Below are 17517 nucleotides of genomic sequence, written 5' to 3' on the forward strand. Positions count from 1 at the left end.
GGAACGTATTGAGGATTTGGAGAGTAGTTATTGCGCTAGATAGTGATCCGTCGTCGTAACACAAGTACACTTGAAAAGTCATCTTCAACACTACCAGATTGAATTTGGCATATTTCAGGTGCAATAGACAACCTCTGCATTGGTGAGTATCGTATACCTTCCTCTCTACCGGGTATCCACCATGTCTATCTTATGACCTGTCGTATCTCTCAACATAATATCAAGCTGATACGTATGGTATCTATAGTCGATAAAAATCCAAGAATATAGAATTACGATGCCGCGATATATCCCACTCTCAACCCTGCCTTCCCCACTCGTACCTCACTTACGGCCCTTATCTGCATTCCCAATAACGAAGCCCTTGTCACAACTACCTTCACCATCCGATCACCTCCTTGTACATCCCAATAAACCATCGAATTTGAGGGTACAAGAATGGGTAGATGGGAGAGGCAGATGGAATGGAGTTTCACAAAGAGATAGAATAGGTGGGAAGAAGAGTGTTAATTTTGGTGTGGAAAGAGATGGAAGAAGGTTTGGTGGATTGAAGTGGGCTTTAAGGGAGAGATAATTTGGTTCTTTGCTGGAGGATCATAGGGGAATCACGGACACACATTCATCACGACTAGGAAACCATCATACCATCCCTTATGGTTGTAACGTGTTTGTTGCTTTATTTGGTACATATGCATTTATCTATTTCATATCATGTATATCCACCATCTCATACCTTGATGAGATATAGCATTACGTCCTATCTATATATCGCAAGTCATTCATTGTGTATCACCAAATATCGCTTTTCCACGTTTCGATGGGATCATAAAAGCCATATTTGCGTTTTGATCGTTTATGCTCCTATCAGGTCACTCAACCGGTCAGTATGCGAACTAATCTAGGTTGGATGTGATCGGAGGGTTTGTGGGTCATCCTACGTGATGATCCTGGCACGATTGTCGGACTCACCGTTTGGCTAGTTCTCCTCGGTACGTTACGTCTTCTAATTTTTCTGAAGATAAAGCTATTCCAGGTATAAACAATCCTAACGAAACCAAGGCCTCTACGATGATCTGTCACGATCCCTATTGTTTCAGTAGCTCTTCTTGTCGTGACTAGAAGGAATGTGGGAAATGTTGAGACTCACAGAGGCGGGTAACGAAGTAGCTGGTCTAGACAAAGCTTTCAGAGTCGACAGATCTGGATCATCTCAATTCATCAGTCCAATCTTCATGTACGCGATCAGAAAGTATAGCCAATCGCATGGATGATCATTCACTTACATTCATACGTCGAGAATGCAGCTATGGCCTCGCATCAGTCCATCGTACTTTGATCCTTTCAAGAAGGGTTGGTGAACTTACCATGAACCAAAGTTAAAACAGCCACCACTACCAGTACTTGGCCAACGACTTTTGTCATCCTGGGTCGAACTTCTTTTGCTGTGTGCAGCAGTGGTTGTACTCAGCGGGAAGTACTCAGCTTGTGCAATAATGTCCTATAATGCAGCATCTAATCTATCGACCACTTCCTTCCTAAGAAATGGTCCTAACGGGATCAAATGTCGTACATCCTCGGTCTCAGGTACAGATGATCTCGGTCATTGACCAAACTACATCGTTGTATTGACGACGCGTAATTTCATCATCGACTGTTCATTACAAGCTGAACATCAAAACCTACCTACATTAGTCAGCATGCAAAGTATCGTCCACAGAATATACCGTTCAGCCTCGATTCTCTGAACAGGTCTTTTCAGAGCTTTGTTTGGTGTCATTGTTGATCACAAACTTTGAGGAAATCGATCAGTGATACCATATTGCAAAATGGTAAATACAGATACGATCCCGTTGATAGGTCGATTCGAACATCTTCCTGGGCGACCTAAGTCTGATGAAGCGAGGTAAGTGCACTTATTTCTCGTAAGGCGTTGCAGTGATTGTATAACATACCTCACCAAATGATACAATGATGCGCATCCACTACAAGTCAAGCTACACGAAGCTGACATAGCTCACTTTGTCCACTCTCTCAAGACCCTTGTTGGAAAAAATAGCGAGTCAAGTCAAACCTATAATGAAAAAGAGAGGATGGAAAGTTGGTACTTTATCAGAAGTGGGTAATTTAGCTTGCATTTTCCCTCTGACCAGTTCCTATCATCGCTTAAATGTTCCTTTGATTCACTAATGTATATCCTCATTTTGCGAACAGTTCTTACCTTCCAATCCATCATTGCTAGGATTAAATCAAGACTCGGGGCACAGAATCAATTTACGTTTAAGACCACCCGGAGCGGAAAATTCTTTTTATGAATATGATCAACTGGTTTTAGTGATGTTGCATGAGGTGAGTGTAGGGGAAACTAACTCTTCCCAGTTATCATACTAAAATGGCAAGATGCATTTCGAGTCGAGCTTACATGAACTTTCTCATAGCTCACTCATAATACGCATGGACCACACGATGCTAAATTCTACAAACTGTTAGGGGAGCTGGAAGAAGAGTATTATGATCTAAAGAGAAAAGGTTATTCAGGTATGTTGACTACTTCTCATAATACGCCTTTCCGGTCTGGTTTTGCTCTTTTACTCGCTCGACGATGTCTTTCCCCAAATATAAACCATATACAAGACGGATTCGCTAATCCCTATCATGACAATATCCATAGGTGAAGGTTTCCACAGCGAAGGAAACCATCTATCAGGTTTGAGAGTATCAGAATACGAAGGAAAGGCAAAAGGTTTAGCTGCAGCTCAGAAGAGGTTGAATCAACAGCGATTGATAGGTAGAGGTGGGGTTTTAGGTGGACAGGCAGTTCAAGGGAAAAGTATGAAAGAATTGATTGTAGAGGTATGTGCGATCATACTCCTTCTGTTTTTAATCGTATGAGTGTTGGACAGGCGCTGAACTTCGCCCGTGTGACCAGGCAGCGGAAAGAAGATTGAAAGATGATAAATCATGTGTTGCAGGGCACGGTGTCGAAGTGGAAGAAGAGATCCAAAAAGCCCAAAAAGAAAGTATAGGTATAAACGCCTCCGATCTCTCCAGTAATACAAATATGGTCCAAGAAGAAGAAAGCACAACATCACATCATCAGCAACAAAGCAAACAGCGGCAGGATCCTGTAATTGATCTGACTGGAGATAGTGACGATGATTTTCCTGCTTCAGGAAGTAAAGATACACCCAGTTCAGCTGACAGAGTGAAAAATGAAGATGTCATCCCGTCGATAGGAACAGCTGCAAATTCACCTTCTTCCCGAACGTTACAACCACAATCTCATAAAGACACCTCATCCTCAAATTCTTATGGACAATCTCGTTCTTCTTTGTCTCGCTCACTGAACAGAATCACCCCTGTTCCGCATTCGACAACAATCGAGTGGACCTGCTCCGCATGCACACTGATCAATTCATCTACTTCGATGACTTGCGGAGCGTGCCTCACTCCTCGTCCAATTCCGACAGGCAAGATTGCAGGCGAGGGAATCAAAACTGATCAAGGATGGTTCTGCGGGTTCTGTCAAGGTGGTCCGATGGAACCGGAGAGATGGAGTTGTGAGGTCTGCGGGGAGGTCAGAAAATGGGGATGAGTAGAAGTATCATCGATATTAGTGGTTTGTGTCATTGTAGCACCTTTTAGTATGTAGCATAGCATAGCATTGATGCAGTATCTTGAGTAGCAGGGCTACGCGCTTGTCAAAGGATCAGACAATGCGAACTTTAAGCGAACAGAGGACAGCATATTTTCAATCAAGGCAAGGACGACAACATTGGTCTCGTGAGATGTCATCAGCTCATTCAATTCACTGATTCAATGCCGATCTTCTCCAACAGAGTATCGGCACGCTGAGATGCGTACCTTTTCGACAGGATGAGATTGATATGAGATTAACAGGGCTATTGAGAGGAGATTTCCCCGTACAGTGAGACACCGGCCGCGGATGGATCGAGCTCTGGTTTTAGCATCTCCGCATAAAGTGCCACAAACATGATAATGCCGAGCGGTGTGAGCATAATAAGAGATATTTCCGAATGTGGTGGATTTGAATCAACCCATTCAATGGGGGGCTCACCCAAATCTTTTTTCTTTTTTTTTTTTCAAACTTTTTTTTTTTCTGATTTTCGCCGCTATCAGATTTTTTTGGATCCCAACCGACGTATCACACAGTCCACTGGTATTGCATTGCCAGTTTCACGTTCGTCCTACTATCTCCATCTATTTATCATCCACAATCTCACAATCTCATTCCATCTTTTCCCTCTTTCTCTTTTCTCCCTATCCCTCATACAAGCCTTCAGGCTATCACTTCCTTACGACTCATTTGTATCATCGTAAAGCAAACGCTCGTTGCTTTTAGACCTGCCGTTGACTCATTCTAGACGTCACAACGATCTAGAAATAAAAGACAAAAAAGACATAAAATAGAATTCTTATAGTCTTCTTCCCCGTTTCAATTCAATAGATAGATTTCCGATAGTGAGTTTTCATTTCTGATCCTCTTGATACCACAATCTGCGTTGTTCGTAGCCATGAGCTTGGTGCTGACAATCATCATCTTGTAGTGGCTCCCGCTGCTGCCGCTGCTGCTCCTTCTTCCAAGGCCGGTGCTTTCGACCTCGCCACCCTTTTCGTCGCCGACAAAGCTGCCCGAGATGAGGCTGCTGTCGATCTCGCCACCGCCGCTAAGAAGAACGGTGTTGAATTCTTCGGTCAAATCGGTCTCAATGATGCCCTCGTAAAGGTGAGTTTGGAAACTATTCCTTTTTTTCCAGTGGCGACGCGCGAATGAAATTTTGCACCGACCTATGCTGTGTAGATGACATGGCGGCTGACTTGTATTCCTTTGATCTTTCATAGGCTCTTACCGACAAAAAATCCGCTGCTGCCCGAGAAGGTGCTGCTAGTGCCATCTCCACTCTTCTCGAGAACGGTGCCGCTCCTTTACTTGAGCCATACATCGTTTCTTCAGCTGCCAACACTCCTTTCCCCGTCCTCCTTGAGGCCTTCGCCGACAAGGCTAAAGAGGTTCAAGCCGCGTCTCTCGCAGCTGTAAAAGCTCTTGTACAAAGCATGAACCCATGGGCCACTTTTGTCATCCTCCCTGCTTTGCTTAACCAAATCAAGACCGCCGGTAAATGGCAAGTCAAAGCTGGTTCATTGGACGTCCTTCAACAACTCATCTCTTCAGCTCACGACCAAATGGCTCAAGCGATGCCTGACCTTATCCCTGTCCTTGCCGAAGCTGTTTGGGACACCAAGGCCGAAGTCAAGAAGGCTGCCAAGACCACCCTCACAAAAGCTTGTGCTTTATGTGAGAACAAAGATGTGAGTTTCTTGCCTTCGTTCATCATCGTTGAATTATCGCTGACTACGTTTATCAGATTGAAAAATTCATTCCCGCTTTGATCAAGTCGCTCCTTAACCCCATCGAAGAGGTCCCCAAGACCATCACACTCCTTTCTGCTACCACCTTCGTTTCCGAGGTCACTGCTCCCACAATCTCCCTTATCGCTCCTCTTCTTATCAGAGGTCTCGATGAACGACCCACTGCCACCAAGCGAAAGGTCTGTGTTATCGCCGATAACATGTCCAAATTGGTCGACTCTGAGTACACTGTCCGACCTTTCCTTCCTCGATTGCTCCCTGGTCTTATCAAATGTTCTGAGACCATCGCCGACCCCGAAGCTCGATCTGTTGCTAACCGAGCTATCGCTACCCTTCGACGAATCGGTAAAGTCCCCGAGACTTCCGACGGTTCCGATCTTCCCCCTCTCAAAATCGCCGAAGGTCCCAACCTTGCCACCAACTTTGTTGCTTTGATCAAGAAATTCGGTGGTGTCTCCGTTGAGCAAGCCAACCCTGGTATTGCTTACGCTGGTGTCCTTGCTGCTTCTCTCGTCAACGCACACAACTATCAACAACAAATTTGGGAAGCCACTCTTCCTCAATACATCAAACTTGCTCTCCCTACCTACGATGCTCTTCCCGCCGTTCGAGAACTCCTCCAAAAGAAGGCTGACGAGGAGGAGACCGATGATATCAAATTCGCCGATGAGGAAGAGGGCGAGGATCTCTGTAACATTGAGCAATTCAACTTGGCTTACGGTGCCAAGATCTTGCTCCACCACGCCTCTATGCGACTCAAGCGAGGTCACCGATACGGTCTTTGTGGTCGAAACGGTACCGGTAAATCTACCCTCATGAACGCCATCATCAACAACCAAGTCGATGGTTTCCCCCCTCCCACTGAAGTCCGAACTTTCTACGTACAACACGATATCGACGGTTCCGAGGCTGAGATCTCCATTATCGACTGGGTCCTCGCTGATAAGCGATTACTTGCTTCCGAGGAAGAGATCCGATCTACCCTTGAGTCTGTCGGTTTCGACCCCGTTAAACAAAAGCACTCTATCGGTTCCCTTTCCGGTGGTTGGAAGATGAAGCTCGCTCTTGCCCGAGCCATTCTCTTCAAGGCCGATATTCTTTTGCTTGATGAGCCTACCAATCACTTGGATGTCCTTAACGTCGACTGGTTGATTAACTACCTCACTTCCCTTACCCAATGTACCTCCATCATCGTATCTCACGATTCCGACTTCTTGAACAGATCTATCACCGATGTGCTCCACTTGAACAACTTCAAGCTTAAGAGATATCCCGGTAACCTCGAAGCCTTCGTTAAGATGGTTCCCGAGGCTAAGGCATACTTCCAACTTGATGTTGCGGAGGAATACCAATTCAAGCTTCCTGCTCCTCCTCTTCTTGACGGTGTCAAGACTAAAGAGAAATCTTTGCTCAAAATGCGAAACGTCAACTTCCAGTATGTCGGTTCTCCCGTTCAACAACTTTACGACATCAATCTCCAAGTCTCCCTCTCTTCTCGAGTCGCCATTCTCGGTCCTAACGGTTCCGGTAAATCCACATTGGTCAAACTTTTGACCGGTGAGACCGAACCTAACAAGGGTGGTCAAGTATGGAAGCACCCCAATTTGGTCATTGGTTACGTTGCTCAACACGCTTTCCACCACATCGACAACCATCTCGACTCTACCCCTCTCGAGTACATGCTTTGGCGATACCAAACCGGTGAGGATCTGGAAGAGATGCACAAAGCCAACAGAGTCATGACCGAGGAGGAATTACAAAAGATGAAGGAAGGTGCTACTTTCATCAAAGAAGGTGTCAAGAGGATCATCGACGAAGTTCTTGCCCGAAAGAAGCTTAAGCAGTCTTACGAATACGAGGTCTCTTTCAAGGGTCTCTCTTCCGCCGAGAACATCTGGTTGTCTCGAGACGAACTTGTTACCCGAGGTTTCGAGAAGAAGGTCATCGAGCTCGATACCCGAGAAGCTCAACGATTGGGTCTCATGAGACCTTTGGTCAGACGAGAAATCGAGAAGCACTTCGAAGATTTCGGTCTCGAGTCCGAGTTCGTATCTCACAACTCTATGAGAGGTCTTTCAGGTGGACAAAAAGTCAAGGTTGTCCTCGGTGCCGCTACATGGCGACGACCTCACATCATCTGTTTGGATGAGCCTACCAACTACTTGGACCGAGAGTCACTTGCTGCTCTTATCGCTGCCTTGAAGAACTTTGAAGGTGGTGTCTTGATCATCACCCACAACCGAGAATTCTCTGAATCTATCTGTTCAGAAGTGTGGGCAATGAGAGATGGTTACCTTGAAGCTTCCGGACACAACTGGGTCGAGGGACAAGGTTCCGGTGAGAGAATTGACAAGAAGAAGGATGATGATGACGAAGTAGAATACGATGCTCTTGGTAACCCAATTGCCAAAGCTAAGAAGGTCGCGAAAGTATCAGCTGCTGATAAACGAAAAGCCAAGAAAGATCGAATGGCTAGAAGAAAGAGAGGAGAAGAAGTTTTCACGGATGAAGAATTATAGTCATAGTCAAATATGTCTTTGTTTTATCTCTTTCTTCGTTTCAATAGACATTTCTCTTTTCTTTCTCTAGGTTTGATTTTATTTATACAGCGGATACAATCATGTAGATTTCCTTTATACACTTTGGACACGGCTGCTCCAACTCATCATAGCTTTTAATGCTTTCGTCATGTATACCCAACCTTCAGGGACGGTGTCCTTTTCTGATATCTTATGTTGCAAGCTGCACCGCTAATTCAAGGTCGCTCTCGATCGATGCCACAAGGAACAACTTCCAGTTAAAAGTGGATCTGCACATATTTTCAGTCAGCGTGTCTCGTGCGAGACGAGCGCTTCTATACCTAGTCAATTTATCGATTGCTTTGGAATTGAAGGAATAAACGAGCGAGCGGGTTAATACTTGTTCACTTGACCGTAGAGGCTCCGTCACCTGGTATACGACAGCTGGTTGTAGCAAGTACTTTCAAAAAAACATGACTCATGTGAGAATGAAAAGGTATTGGACAGGGGGACATCTTATTACTGGCAGAAGTTCAAGCGAGGGTTTTACATGTCTGAATAGACGATCTTTACATTCCGACTCGTGAGATGCAAGTCAGTTTTCTGGCTCAGAAGTCAAACATAAAATGCGAAGTGGTAATCGTTCTTTAACGAGCACGAAGCCACAGAAGAGCAGACTGCTAAGATCGGACCGCTGGCGACGCGGTCGAATGAGACTTGAATTGTAACAGAGAGAAGACGCCACCTAAATAATATAGCATGATTCCGAGCAAGATTCCAATTCAAGCTGTTTGTTTCCTCGCTCGTAAGACCGATATCCTTGATGACACTCTTAACCACTTTGTTTGACTATGGCTCACGATCACTGGATCAAACCCCGAACGAAGTACGCATATTCGATACCTCATTCAAGAAATTAGCTTTAAGATCCTCTTCAGAAGCTGTGCCGATCCCATCAATATAATTCTGGGTGATCACCTCGAAGCGAGAGATATCCTCGGGCGCCTGAGCATGCTGGTTAAGTGTCCAACTCTTCTTGTTCCTCACCCAACCGAGAATTGACTGCTTGATGTAAGTGGCTGTCACAGAAGAAGTCACAGCGTTATCACCGATCTGCAATAAACCACGGATGACCGTGGCGAATCAACGGTAAAGCGGATCAAAGAGAACCCGGAAACCCACCATCTGCGGCTTTATCCCACTGTCCATTTGTGAGCGTCGTGCTGGGAACATTACAAGCGAGTGAGCTGGTTTTTCTGGATGTCTTGTATAACCTTTCAGCTTTGTCGACGGCGTCACGATTTCGATTGTTTGCTGACATCAGCTTAGTCATTTCTCCGGCTAAGATGTCGAGCTGGCTGGCTGCTTCTTTCGAACTGTATTCGCCTATTGCTGTAGATATTTCCTGATGACCATCAAGGTCTACATGGTAGTCACAGTTCAAGGCTCGCCATTTATCGTTCTCTGTCGAGGGGCGAAGAGAAGGTGCCAAATGAAAGGGGACTCACTAGATATCAACCTATTTCGCTCATGACAGGTCATTTTATCGAAGTCTATCTCGCTGGGATCAAACTCCGAGGACATCTTGGCTACGTTGGTTTATGGTTTACTTCAAGATAGCTAGCTGAAAGTCTGAATGATTGGGGGCTTGTAATGTGTGGAGTGTTGGCGGCGATGAAGGCAAAGTAGACTTCAGACGCAGGGGTTCGACTGCTTATACCTCGAAGCTAGGATTTGAAAGGCATTTTTGCCATTCGAGTCTTCTGGAGATGTAAGAATGTATCGAAGGCATAGCTTGATACTCTGCTTCGAGATGATCCGGCCGGCGGTCCTCTTTTCAGATATTGTATTTCTCAGACTCGCTCTTGCTCAAATTCACTGGCCGACACAGCTTTGAGCCTTCTCTATGAGTTCTGTTCCACTTGCGTGTACTTCTTTAGCATTGAAAGGTGTTCCGAATGGGGCTCGTGAGCGATGACGACGGGCAGAATTGGGAGAATTTTACTTGTCTCATTGCATGGAGATTTACACAGCTTACCGAAGTAAAGCCGACCGACTCGGTCTTTTAAGCCTAGACTTTATGCACTTTATTTATATCAAGCACTCATCTCTTTATTTGACACTGATGAAGTATTGTAGAAATGCAAATCTCCATGATCTGATATTTGTGAAGCGGGCTAGCGTCCATCCTGTCGCTTCGCAGGATTGTGTACGAATAAATTGTTTCTTACGGACAGCTTATCATAAGTATATAAACTTTTCTTCAACATGCAAAAGGAACGGGGAACAACGCACTCGTGGCAGAATTGCAAGCGGGTTGACTAGTACGATGCCAGGGAGACCGACACATAATCGAGGATTTGAAGACAAACATATTTGCCACCTGTGTACAATCTGCATAATTCCTTGATTTCAGACCCCCTCTGACATATGTACGCCTCAATACTTGTAGCAATTCTAATCCTTCGCTGAGATCTATCTGACTCCAACGTCCGCTATGATAACATGGCTCACTGGGAGATCATCTAAAGATCGTGTTGCCTTGCTAGCTCTCCTGCCATGCTCATAAAGGTGTTTGTGAGGTCTTTTTCCATTTCTGAGCCAATTGCTTGCTTACATGTCTCACCAGCCTCACAGAAAGCCTTGAAATCGTCCCGTTCCATGATTTCTTTTGTGGTGTGATTTCGTAGCATCCTCTCCATCGATGTCTGAACGTCCTGACGACTCTCATCGACTGATACAGACGATGTACTTAGCTCCGTTAGAAATCTATCGCTCCAAACTGGTAGGCTTGCATGACCTGAAGAACAGAACGGGAGGTCTGACTCACTGAAAGACGTTATGGCTGTTTTTTCCTTTGATGGGGCTGCTTCGCCACAGTACTTGTGCCGAAGCTGTTTCCTATGTAATTAGTACGAACGCTTGGCAGTATCGGTAGACATTCTTTCACCGGTGCTAAGCGCTTTCAGATATCTTACAGATGCGTTAGTGAATTTGACAGAGTCTCTCAGCATTTCCGAATGGTTGTTCAGCTGCTCAGGGTCGGCCTCCAAGGTGTGGTTAAGCTCGGACGTGGCAGTGAGGACTAAACACATTTTGTGGCAATACAATAAGTACTGAGCTTACTGTAAAGACTCTCCCTTCTGCCGGACGACTTGCAGACCAGGGGCTTGGAGATGAGAGATAAGCTGATGATTACTCACCAGAAATCAATTCATCTCGCACATGTGGGGCAAGACTTTTCAAGTCTACCTCACTTAGTTCAAAATTTTCGGACATTTTGGCCGTGCTAGTTTATAGTATAGTTTAGAAATGTCAAGGTGTGGTTGCTAAGGATTGAATATATCTGTGAAAGAGATGGAAAAATCAGAATTGTGCGCTCTAGAGTCTAGCTCTTTATACCTTGAAATGCGGAATGGATTGGTCTAATTCACACACACCGTCAATCAGAGTAAGGGATTTCAAATGAAATCGACGAGAAGGCATCGTTTCTAAATCCGATAGATACATATATGCCGGCGGCCGGTCTCCCTTGAAAAAACGCACTATGACCTATTCCGAGCCGATTGTCGGAAGCATACGTGACAAAGGTCCATTAAGCACTTGAATATAGCCCTTGAAAGGATGGGAGCCTTCTCTTTAGTAGACATATCTCAACCTCATTCCCTTATCAACCTCCGGCTTGCTTACCTTTAACACGCCAGCACAGCTTGTCGATCAAAGAGAGTCGTCCTTTCTTCTTGAAATTGTACGAGAGCTGAGAATGAATGATGAAATGTTCCGGTACTGAGAAGTCCAATTTCTCTAATTGCATCAGAAGCTACACTGCTTTGGAAATGAAGTAGGGCTAATATTCGATCTTTATCAATCCTTTATACCGATGATCTAGATTCTTGAGGTCTAGGGTTGAAGCCTTATCAGAATAAAAAGGATGGACCTGTCATGTCACTACTTTCAGACGTTAAAATGTGTGGAGGTATTGTGATTGAGGCCAAAATAGTTAGCTGGAAAGGTCTGTCTGCATGAGAAGCTGATAATTCAATCGAGTCGGTCAGTCCTTCGTATACTGCTTTTTCAAGAAAGCCAAATAGTCGACCTGCATCAGAGGGAAACCCGCGGACAGGCATGCGAAACATTGGTCACTGTGTATCATCCAGGAATCCAGATCTCCAATTTTGCTATTCCACGTAGAAACGTGTTGTAGTCTCTCCCTTGATCGGCTTTCTACTATCGCTCTTTTAAGACATTGTAGTTCGCAGACTCGCTCTTGCTCAAATTCACAGGCCGACACAGCCTTCTCTGAAAATTCTGTTCGACTTCAGTGAAAGGCGCTCTGGTCGGGGCTTATAAGCAATGACGAGGGGCAAAATTAGGAAAAATTTTACTAATCTTATTCGCGAGATTCATACAGCTTATCGAAGTCAAAGTGACCCGCCCAATATTTCAAGCTTATCCTTCATACGGACTCATTTTAGACCAAGCATTGATCGCTGTTCAAGGCGATGAGGATGTACTGTGGTATTCCATATTCTGCAATTTATGAAGTCACGCGTGTACCCACCTTTGCACGATTGAGTCCCTACAAATATCTTCTGATGGTCTGAGCATCAAATGTATCTGCACTTTTCACCATACAGACACACGGAGAAAGAGAGTTACAACTATCACACGTGTCGAGATCATGATCAGGATAGCATACTTTGACGACTTGCGCGCAAGACTGACAAGGTGCAGCTACTGTTTACATATACTCCAGACGATACGATACTACGCACAGTATAAGCGTTCCATCACAATGTGATTTTACGGAAGTTTACAGTCTAATGTATGACCAAAGTTACTGATAAGCAAGTCTTCGTCCTTTTCTTCTTCTTCTTTTCTAGTTCTCCATCCAAACGTGATATTGCTTTCTGACTCTAGGGCACGGACCTCTTTGTCAAAATTGTCCCTGTTTTTTCTTTCGTTATCGGTACCCATTTCTGTGGTATATGTAGTGCACATCTCTTCCAAACGATCCATTCTGTCGTAGACTTCATCCTTCTCTTTGATGGTTGTTACGCCGCTGAGCATTTTCTTTCTGACATCGTCCATGAACTGCAAGGCTTAAAATGCCCCCATCGTCTCAAGGCGATCAATACAAAGCAATGAAAGTTGGCCGACTGAAGACGTACTCACCTGTGATAGTGCGTTCTAAGGTGGCTTTCTCCTGCACACTTTCTTCAACAGTAGGCGATCTTGAAATGGATACCAAAGTACTTCCAGGTGACTGAGACATGTTAGATAATTGCGATGAAGGTAGAAATAGCTATTTGGGAATATTTGTGTGAATGAATTCGTATTGATTCGATTGAGCTGGCAAGTGCTTTATATACCTCTCGAAAAAGCTGTAGCTATCAGACATTAGCAGTGATAGTCTGATGAACAGGCTAATCGGAACGCTATACTATCGAAGGTCAAGACATCCTTTCTCATTCCTACGCAAATTGTGGTGTTGGTCATGACTACTCCTTTGATCGGCTTTCTACTATCGCTTGCGCTCCTATGCGTTATCAATGACGTTACTTAGCGGGTTGTATTTTCAGATACGAAGTGATATCATAATTCAGCTCCTTGCATCGAATAAATGGGACAAAAGACTGTTTCATCAGAAGCAGGTATGTCAAAAGGAGATGGGCCATGTCTGACATCGAATTAGTATGGAGCGACGAAGACAGCCAGATTGTGCGATATTGAAATGGATGAAATTACCAATCATCCAGTGATAACAGACAAATGCATTGGGAAAAAATCTGCTTCAAGCCTAAGCGACACTGAATAAGGTAGTTTTAATCTTTTCTAATCGTTCTCTAGCCAAATCTCTCTCTTCACTCAATCCAACACATCTAGCTTGTTCTAACGCTAACGCTACTTGTAATTTACTGATTTCCAATTTCTTTTCACTTTCAGCTCTTGAATACTTAGCTTCTAAAACCAATATCCTTTCAGCTTGTTTCCTTGTATTCAACCTTGAATTTTCCAATCCTGCTAAAGAAGTTGACAGTTGAGATTGTAAATCGCTTATCTCCTTATTTAGACTGTTGTAATTGACGATTGAGCCTGAATTTGATGTTGGTAAAGTCGAGGATGAAGGTGTTGAAGTGATAGTTATTTCAGGTGGTGTACCATCTTTATCTACTATCACTGTTGAAGGAGTAGCGTTTGGATGACTAGGACATATGCATCCATTTATACCAATCGGTCCAGGTAAAGGTGAAGATAAAGTTGCTCTTTGTAGCTTTTCATCCATTTCCAATAATGTGTGTCGAAGTAAAGCCAGTTCTCTCGCATCGCGTTCTATTTGCTTGTCTTTAGATACAAGAAGATCATGGAGTGATCCAAGGACTGTTGTGATCTGAGGATTGACACTTGAGTGGACTATGGCAAATGTCACTACAATTAGCTCAAGCCAATCAGTTTTGAGAGCAACCGAAAGAGACTTACCACTATCCCTATCATCGCTAATGGATCTCGTAGCTATTTGAGGCGAATCAATGTTAAATTGAGCACTTTATCACCAAGAATATCATATGCGAAGAAAGCAACTCACGCATCGGGTGAGAATGTTTACCGTCTTTGCCAACTTTCTTCACCAAACTACTTAAGCTAGTGAAACTAGCACTTCGCTTAGGACCTTTGCTGGGCACATCTCCTTGAGCTTGACTGGAGATTGACATTGAACTGAAAGCTCTTGCAAATAATCCTCCGGATGATGGGGAAGACTTCATTCCCGGTCCTACAGTTCCTGAAGAAGGAGACGATCTCAATGCCGAGGAAGAATGCGAGGTTTTAAGGGTATGTGAAGAAGTAGATTTACGTAGACCCATCTGAATATGTGTATGTGGAGTTTGAATTACGGGTGAAATAGGTGATATTGGTTCAGAAGATGGAGTTGAACCTCTAGAGATAGATAGTCGGACTGGACTATCCTCATTTTTAGTGGCTACTGTCTTTGAATCAGGTTTTCTAGCTTTCATTCCGTCGTTTGAACCTCTTAAATCGATCGGACTAAGTAACCTAGGATCAATTATTAACTTTTCTTTCTTCATTTTCTTCTCTTTCTCTCTTTCGGTTATAGCCACATCTTCAAAGCCATGTATAGCTGAGATTGGATTTGCTGAAAAAGAGTCATCTTCTTCCAAAACTTTCTCACTTATTCCACTCCAGTTTCTTAGTAACCAGCCTAGGACAGACTGTGATTTTGATACCAAGTCCGATACTTGATCAGGATCAAACCCATCTTTTCTTGAAGACTGTCCTGATACAGTTGGACCCAATCCTGAAATACCTTTACCTCTAGCTGCGCACATGGCAGGTCCAAAAATGATCGATATCGATTCTATGTTTAATCGATTATCAGGGAATAAAGGTAATTGACCTAAAAAGGCTAAGAGGTATATGAATAAACTAAATTGTAAAGGTGGCAACAGCTTTAACAGGATTTGAGCAGCTAATATCCTGGTTTCTAGTGGTAATTTCGTTAGGTCTTCCATGATCGAGGTCGATACATTCTTCTCTTCTTCTTTGCTTTCGTTGATTGTGGTGTTATTGCTGTCACTAAGGTCACCAATTTTCGTTCCATCATGGAGGTTGTCTTCATCGTTCTCAACGCAAAAAGCCAAAAAAGCAGGAAAGAGACTTTCGTCCAAGATGGGTTCTGGTAAATCCCTGACGTATCTTTTGACTAACCCTGTTAGGTTATGAATCGGTTCTTGATTGATAGCTAATGAGTCACCATATAAAGGTGGAAGATTGAACACTTTTGTCAAATGAGAAATGCGAATTCCATCACCTGCTAATCGGAATATACCAGGTTGCGACATTCCTAATTGCATCAGGCAGTCAGCGTTGAGCTACTGATCTTTGATTGAAAAGTGATAATTGTTTCTCTAGACGAACAACGCAGATTCGATCACGCACCTCTTCTGTAAATCTCTTCGACAACTGTGAAGACTACCAAAGGTAATTCATGTTTCTGACCGCCTATAAGGGAAGTACACCAACTTCCTGGTGGAGCTTCCGAAAGCGGTACACCGAATGCTGGACCTGTAGTAAGTCAATTAGTATGGAACAAGCAGGAGGTTCCCACCTGGCGTGTGAGAGTGTTGAAAACATACCTTCTTGAGGCGAGATCGTATTTCCTATTGATCCTATTTCATCTGATTTCCTCATATTTCCACCACCTAGTCTTTTGAACATTCCTAAAACACCTCTATTTTGACCATGCCCATTTCCACTCAATTGTGCTTTCAAACTTGTAATCTCATTCCCGTGTGAAGGAGTAGCGTTAATATTGGCTCCTGTAGCTGTTGATAATCCTCTATCATGAGCCTGGTCTACTCTAGCTAATAAACCTGGAATATCAATTTTAGCCGAAATCCCAATTGCGTCGATACCTAGTACTACTCCTAATTGATGAATTAATCTTAATCGTACTCTTATATGAGGTGGTACAGGAGGTTCACGACTTTCCAAAAAAGAAGATTCGAATAACTTTTGTGAAGGTAATGATCGCATTCCCGCTCCAGTGCTATTTCCATTGGTATTGGTGTTGATATTGGGAGAGATGTCAATCTCCTGCGATGGAGTAATATTTCTATGTACTATGACAGGTTTGGAAACGGTTGTGGATGATAATGCTCTTGGTCGACTTTGTGTGATGGGCGATGATCTATTCGAGACTAATGCTGGTGTAGAAGGTTGTCTTAAAATTGATCGATGTCCCATTCCAGGTCCAGGTCCAGGTCCAGGATTAGATGGTAGTCTAGGTTTTATTTCACCATTTGGAAGTGCTCTTCGCGGCCCTCCTGTACCTCCTGTACCTCTAGTATGATCAGGTGATCCAGACACTGATCCATCATCTAAATCAGGTGAAGGTGGTTTGGGTCTTCTTCTACTTGGTAATGTCTGATTCTTATTGTTGGTCTGACCATTCAAATTACCTGATCCATTAGAAGGAGTCGGTGATCCATGACCTGGTGGTTGACTTTGAGCTTGCGCCTGTGCTTGGGTATGTTTATTGTGCAATTGAGCGAAAGGGTTCTTACTCGTATGAACTAATGTACCTAATGCAGGTCTAGTGGTCTGAGAAAGGGGTGAAGATGTTATTGTTGGTGACCCAAATGCGGATCCACCAGGTCGAGGAATACGACTTGGACTCATCTTATCTATCTGACACAGAGAGTGCAGTGCGACTACCGATACTTTGTGGGTCAAACAGTTATCTAAGAACGTAGGAGGAAAGAAAAAAAAACCCAATAAGATTACATGACATTAAACATATCCATTGTCACAAGTGAAGGAAATATTTGCGCACTCGTCCAGTAAATGCCGATGTACGTTCGTGAAGTTTAGACGTGCAAAGCCCCTCAAGCATCAAGCAAGATTGCAAAATCGACCAAGCGAGTATACTTGTCATATTCACAAGCCTCAGCGTAATTCTTCTTCACGCGCGGTATTGTAGTCAGTACGATAGTCCGCACAACCAGCGGATTAGTCAGTCGACATTGAAATGACGCGTATTCAGTTTCCAGTATTCTTGCGCTTGTCGACGAGAATCCCTGCAGATGACGTA

At 43.9% G+C, this 17517-nt stretch overlaps 5 protein-coding genes across 5 annotated transcripts; 2 read left to right on the plus strand and 3 right to left on the minus strand.

Moving 5' to 3' along the window:
- Window positions 1-277: 277 nt before the first annotated feature.
- IL334_004590 (uncharacterized protein) lies at window positions 278-574 on the plus strand (the record flags this gene model as incomplete). The annotated part of the gene is made up of 1 exon (XM_062936307.1): window positions 278-574. The coding sequence occupies one exon, from the start codon at window positions 278-280 to the stop codon at window positions 572-574; it is 297 nt and encodes a 98-aa protein (XP_062792358.1).
- Window positions 575-779: 205 nt separating this feature from the next.
- On the minus strand, window positions 780-1422 carry IL334_004591 (uncharacterized protein; the record flags this gene model as incomplete). Its single annotated transcript, XM_062936308.1, has 5 exons — window positions 780-861; window positions 970-1073; window positions 1148-1200; window positions 1284-1304; window positions 1365-1422. The coding sequence occupies 5 exons, from the start codon at window positions 1420-1422 to the stop codon at window positions 780-782; spliced, it is 318 nt and encodes a 105-aa protein (XP_062792359.1).
- A 404-nt stretch (window positions 1423-1826) lies between these two features.
- On the plus strand, window positions 1827-7907 carry IL334_004592 (uncharacterized protein; the record flags this gene model as incomplete). The annotated part of the gene is made up of 9 exons (XM_062936309.1): window positions 1827-1903; window positions 2037-2115; window positions 2212-2346; window positions 2436-2535; window positions 2669-2850; window positions 2927-3557; window positions 4566-4744; window positions 4861-5328; window positions 5385-7907. The coding sequence occupies 9 exons, from the start codon at window positions 1827-1829 to the stop codon at window positions 7905-7907; spliced, it is 4374 nt and encodes a 1457-aa protein (XP_062792360.1).
- Window positions 7908-12710: 4803 nt separating this feature from the next.
- IL334_004593 (uncharacterized protein) lies at window positions 12711-13182 on the minus strand (the record flags this gene model as incomplete). The annotated part of the gene is made up of 2 exons (XM_062936310.1): window positions 12711-13009; window positions 13083-13182. The coding sequence occupies 2 exons, from the start codon at window positions 13180-13182 to the stop codon at window positions 12711-12713; spliced, it is 399 nt and encodes a 132-aa protein (XP_062792361.1).
- Window positions 13183-13707: 525 nt separating this feature from the next.
- IL334_004594 (uncharacterized protein) lies at window positions 13708-17105 on the minus strand (the record flags this gene model as incomplete). The annotated part of the gene is made up of 5 exons (XM_062936311.1): window positions 13708-14321; window positions 14388-14420; window positions 14494-15768; window positions 15864-15989; window positions 16061-17105. The coding sequence occupies 5 exons, from the start codon at window positions 17103-17105 to the stop codon at window positions 13708-13710; spliced, it is 3093 nt and encodes a 1030-aa protein (XP_062792362.1).
- Window positions 17106-17517: the final 412 nt, after the last annotated feature.

This window comes from Kwoniella shivajii, chromosome 6 (assembly GCF_035658355.1).
Source record: "Kwoniella shivajii chromosome 6, complete sequence".
NCBI classification, from domain to species: Eukaryota; Fungi; Basidiomycota; class Tremellomycetes; order Tremellales; family Cryptococcaceae; genus Kwoniella; species Kwoniella shivajii.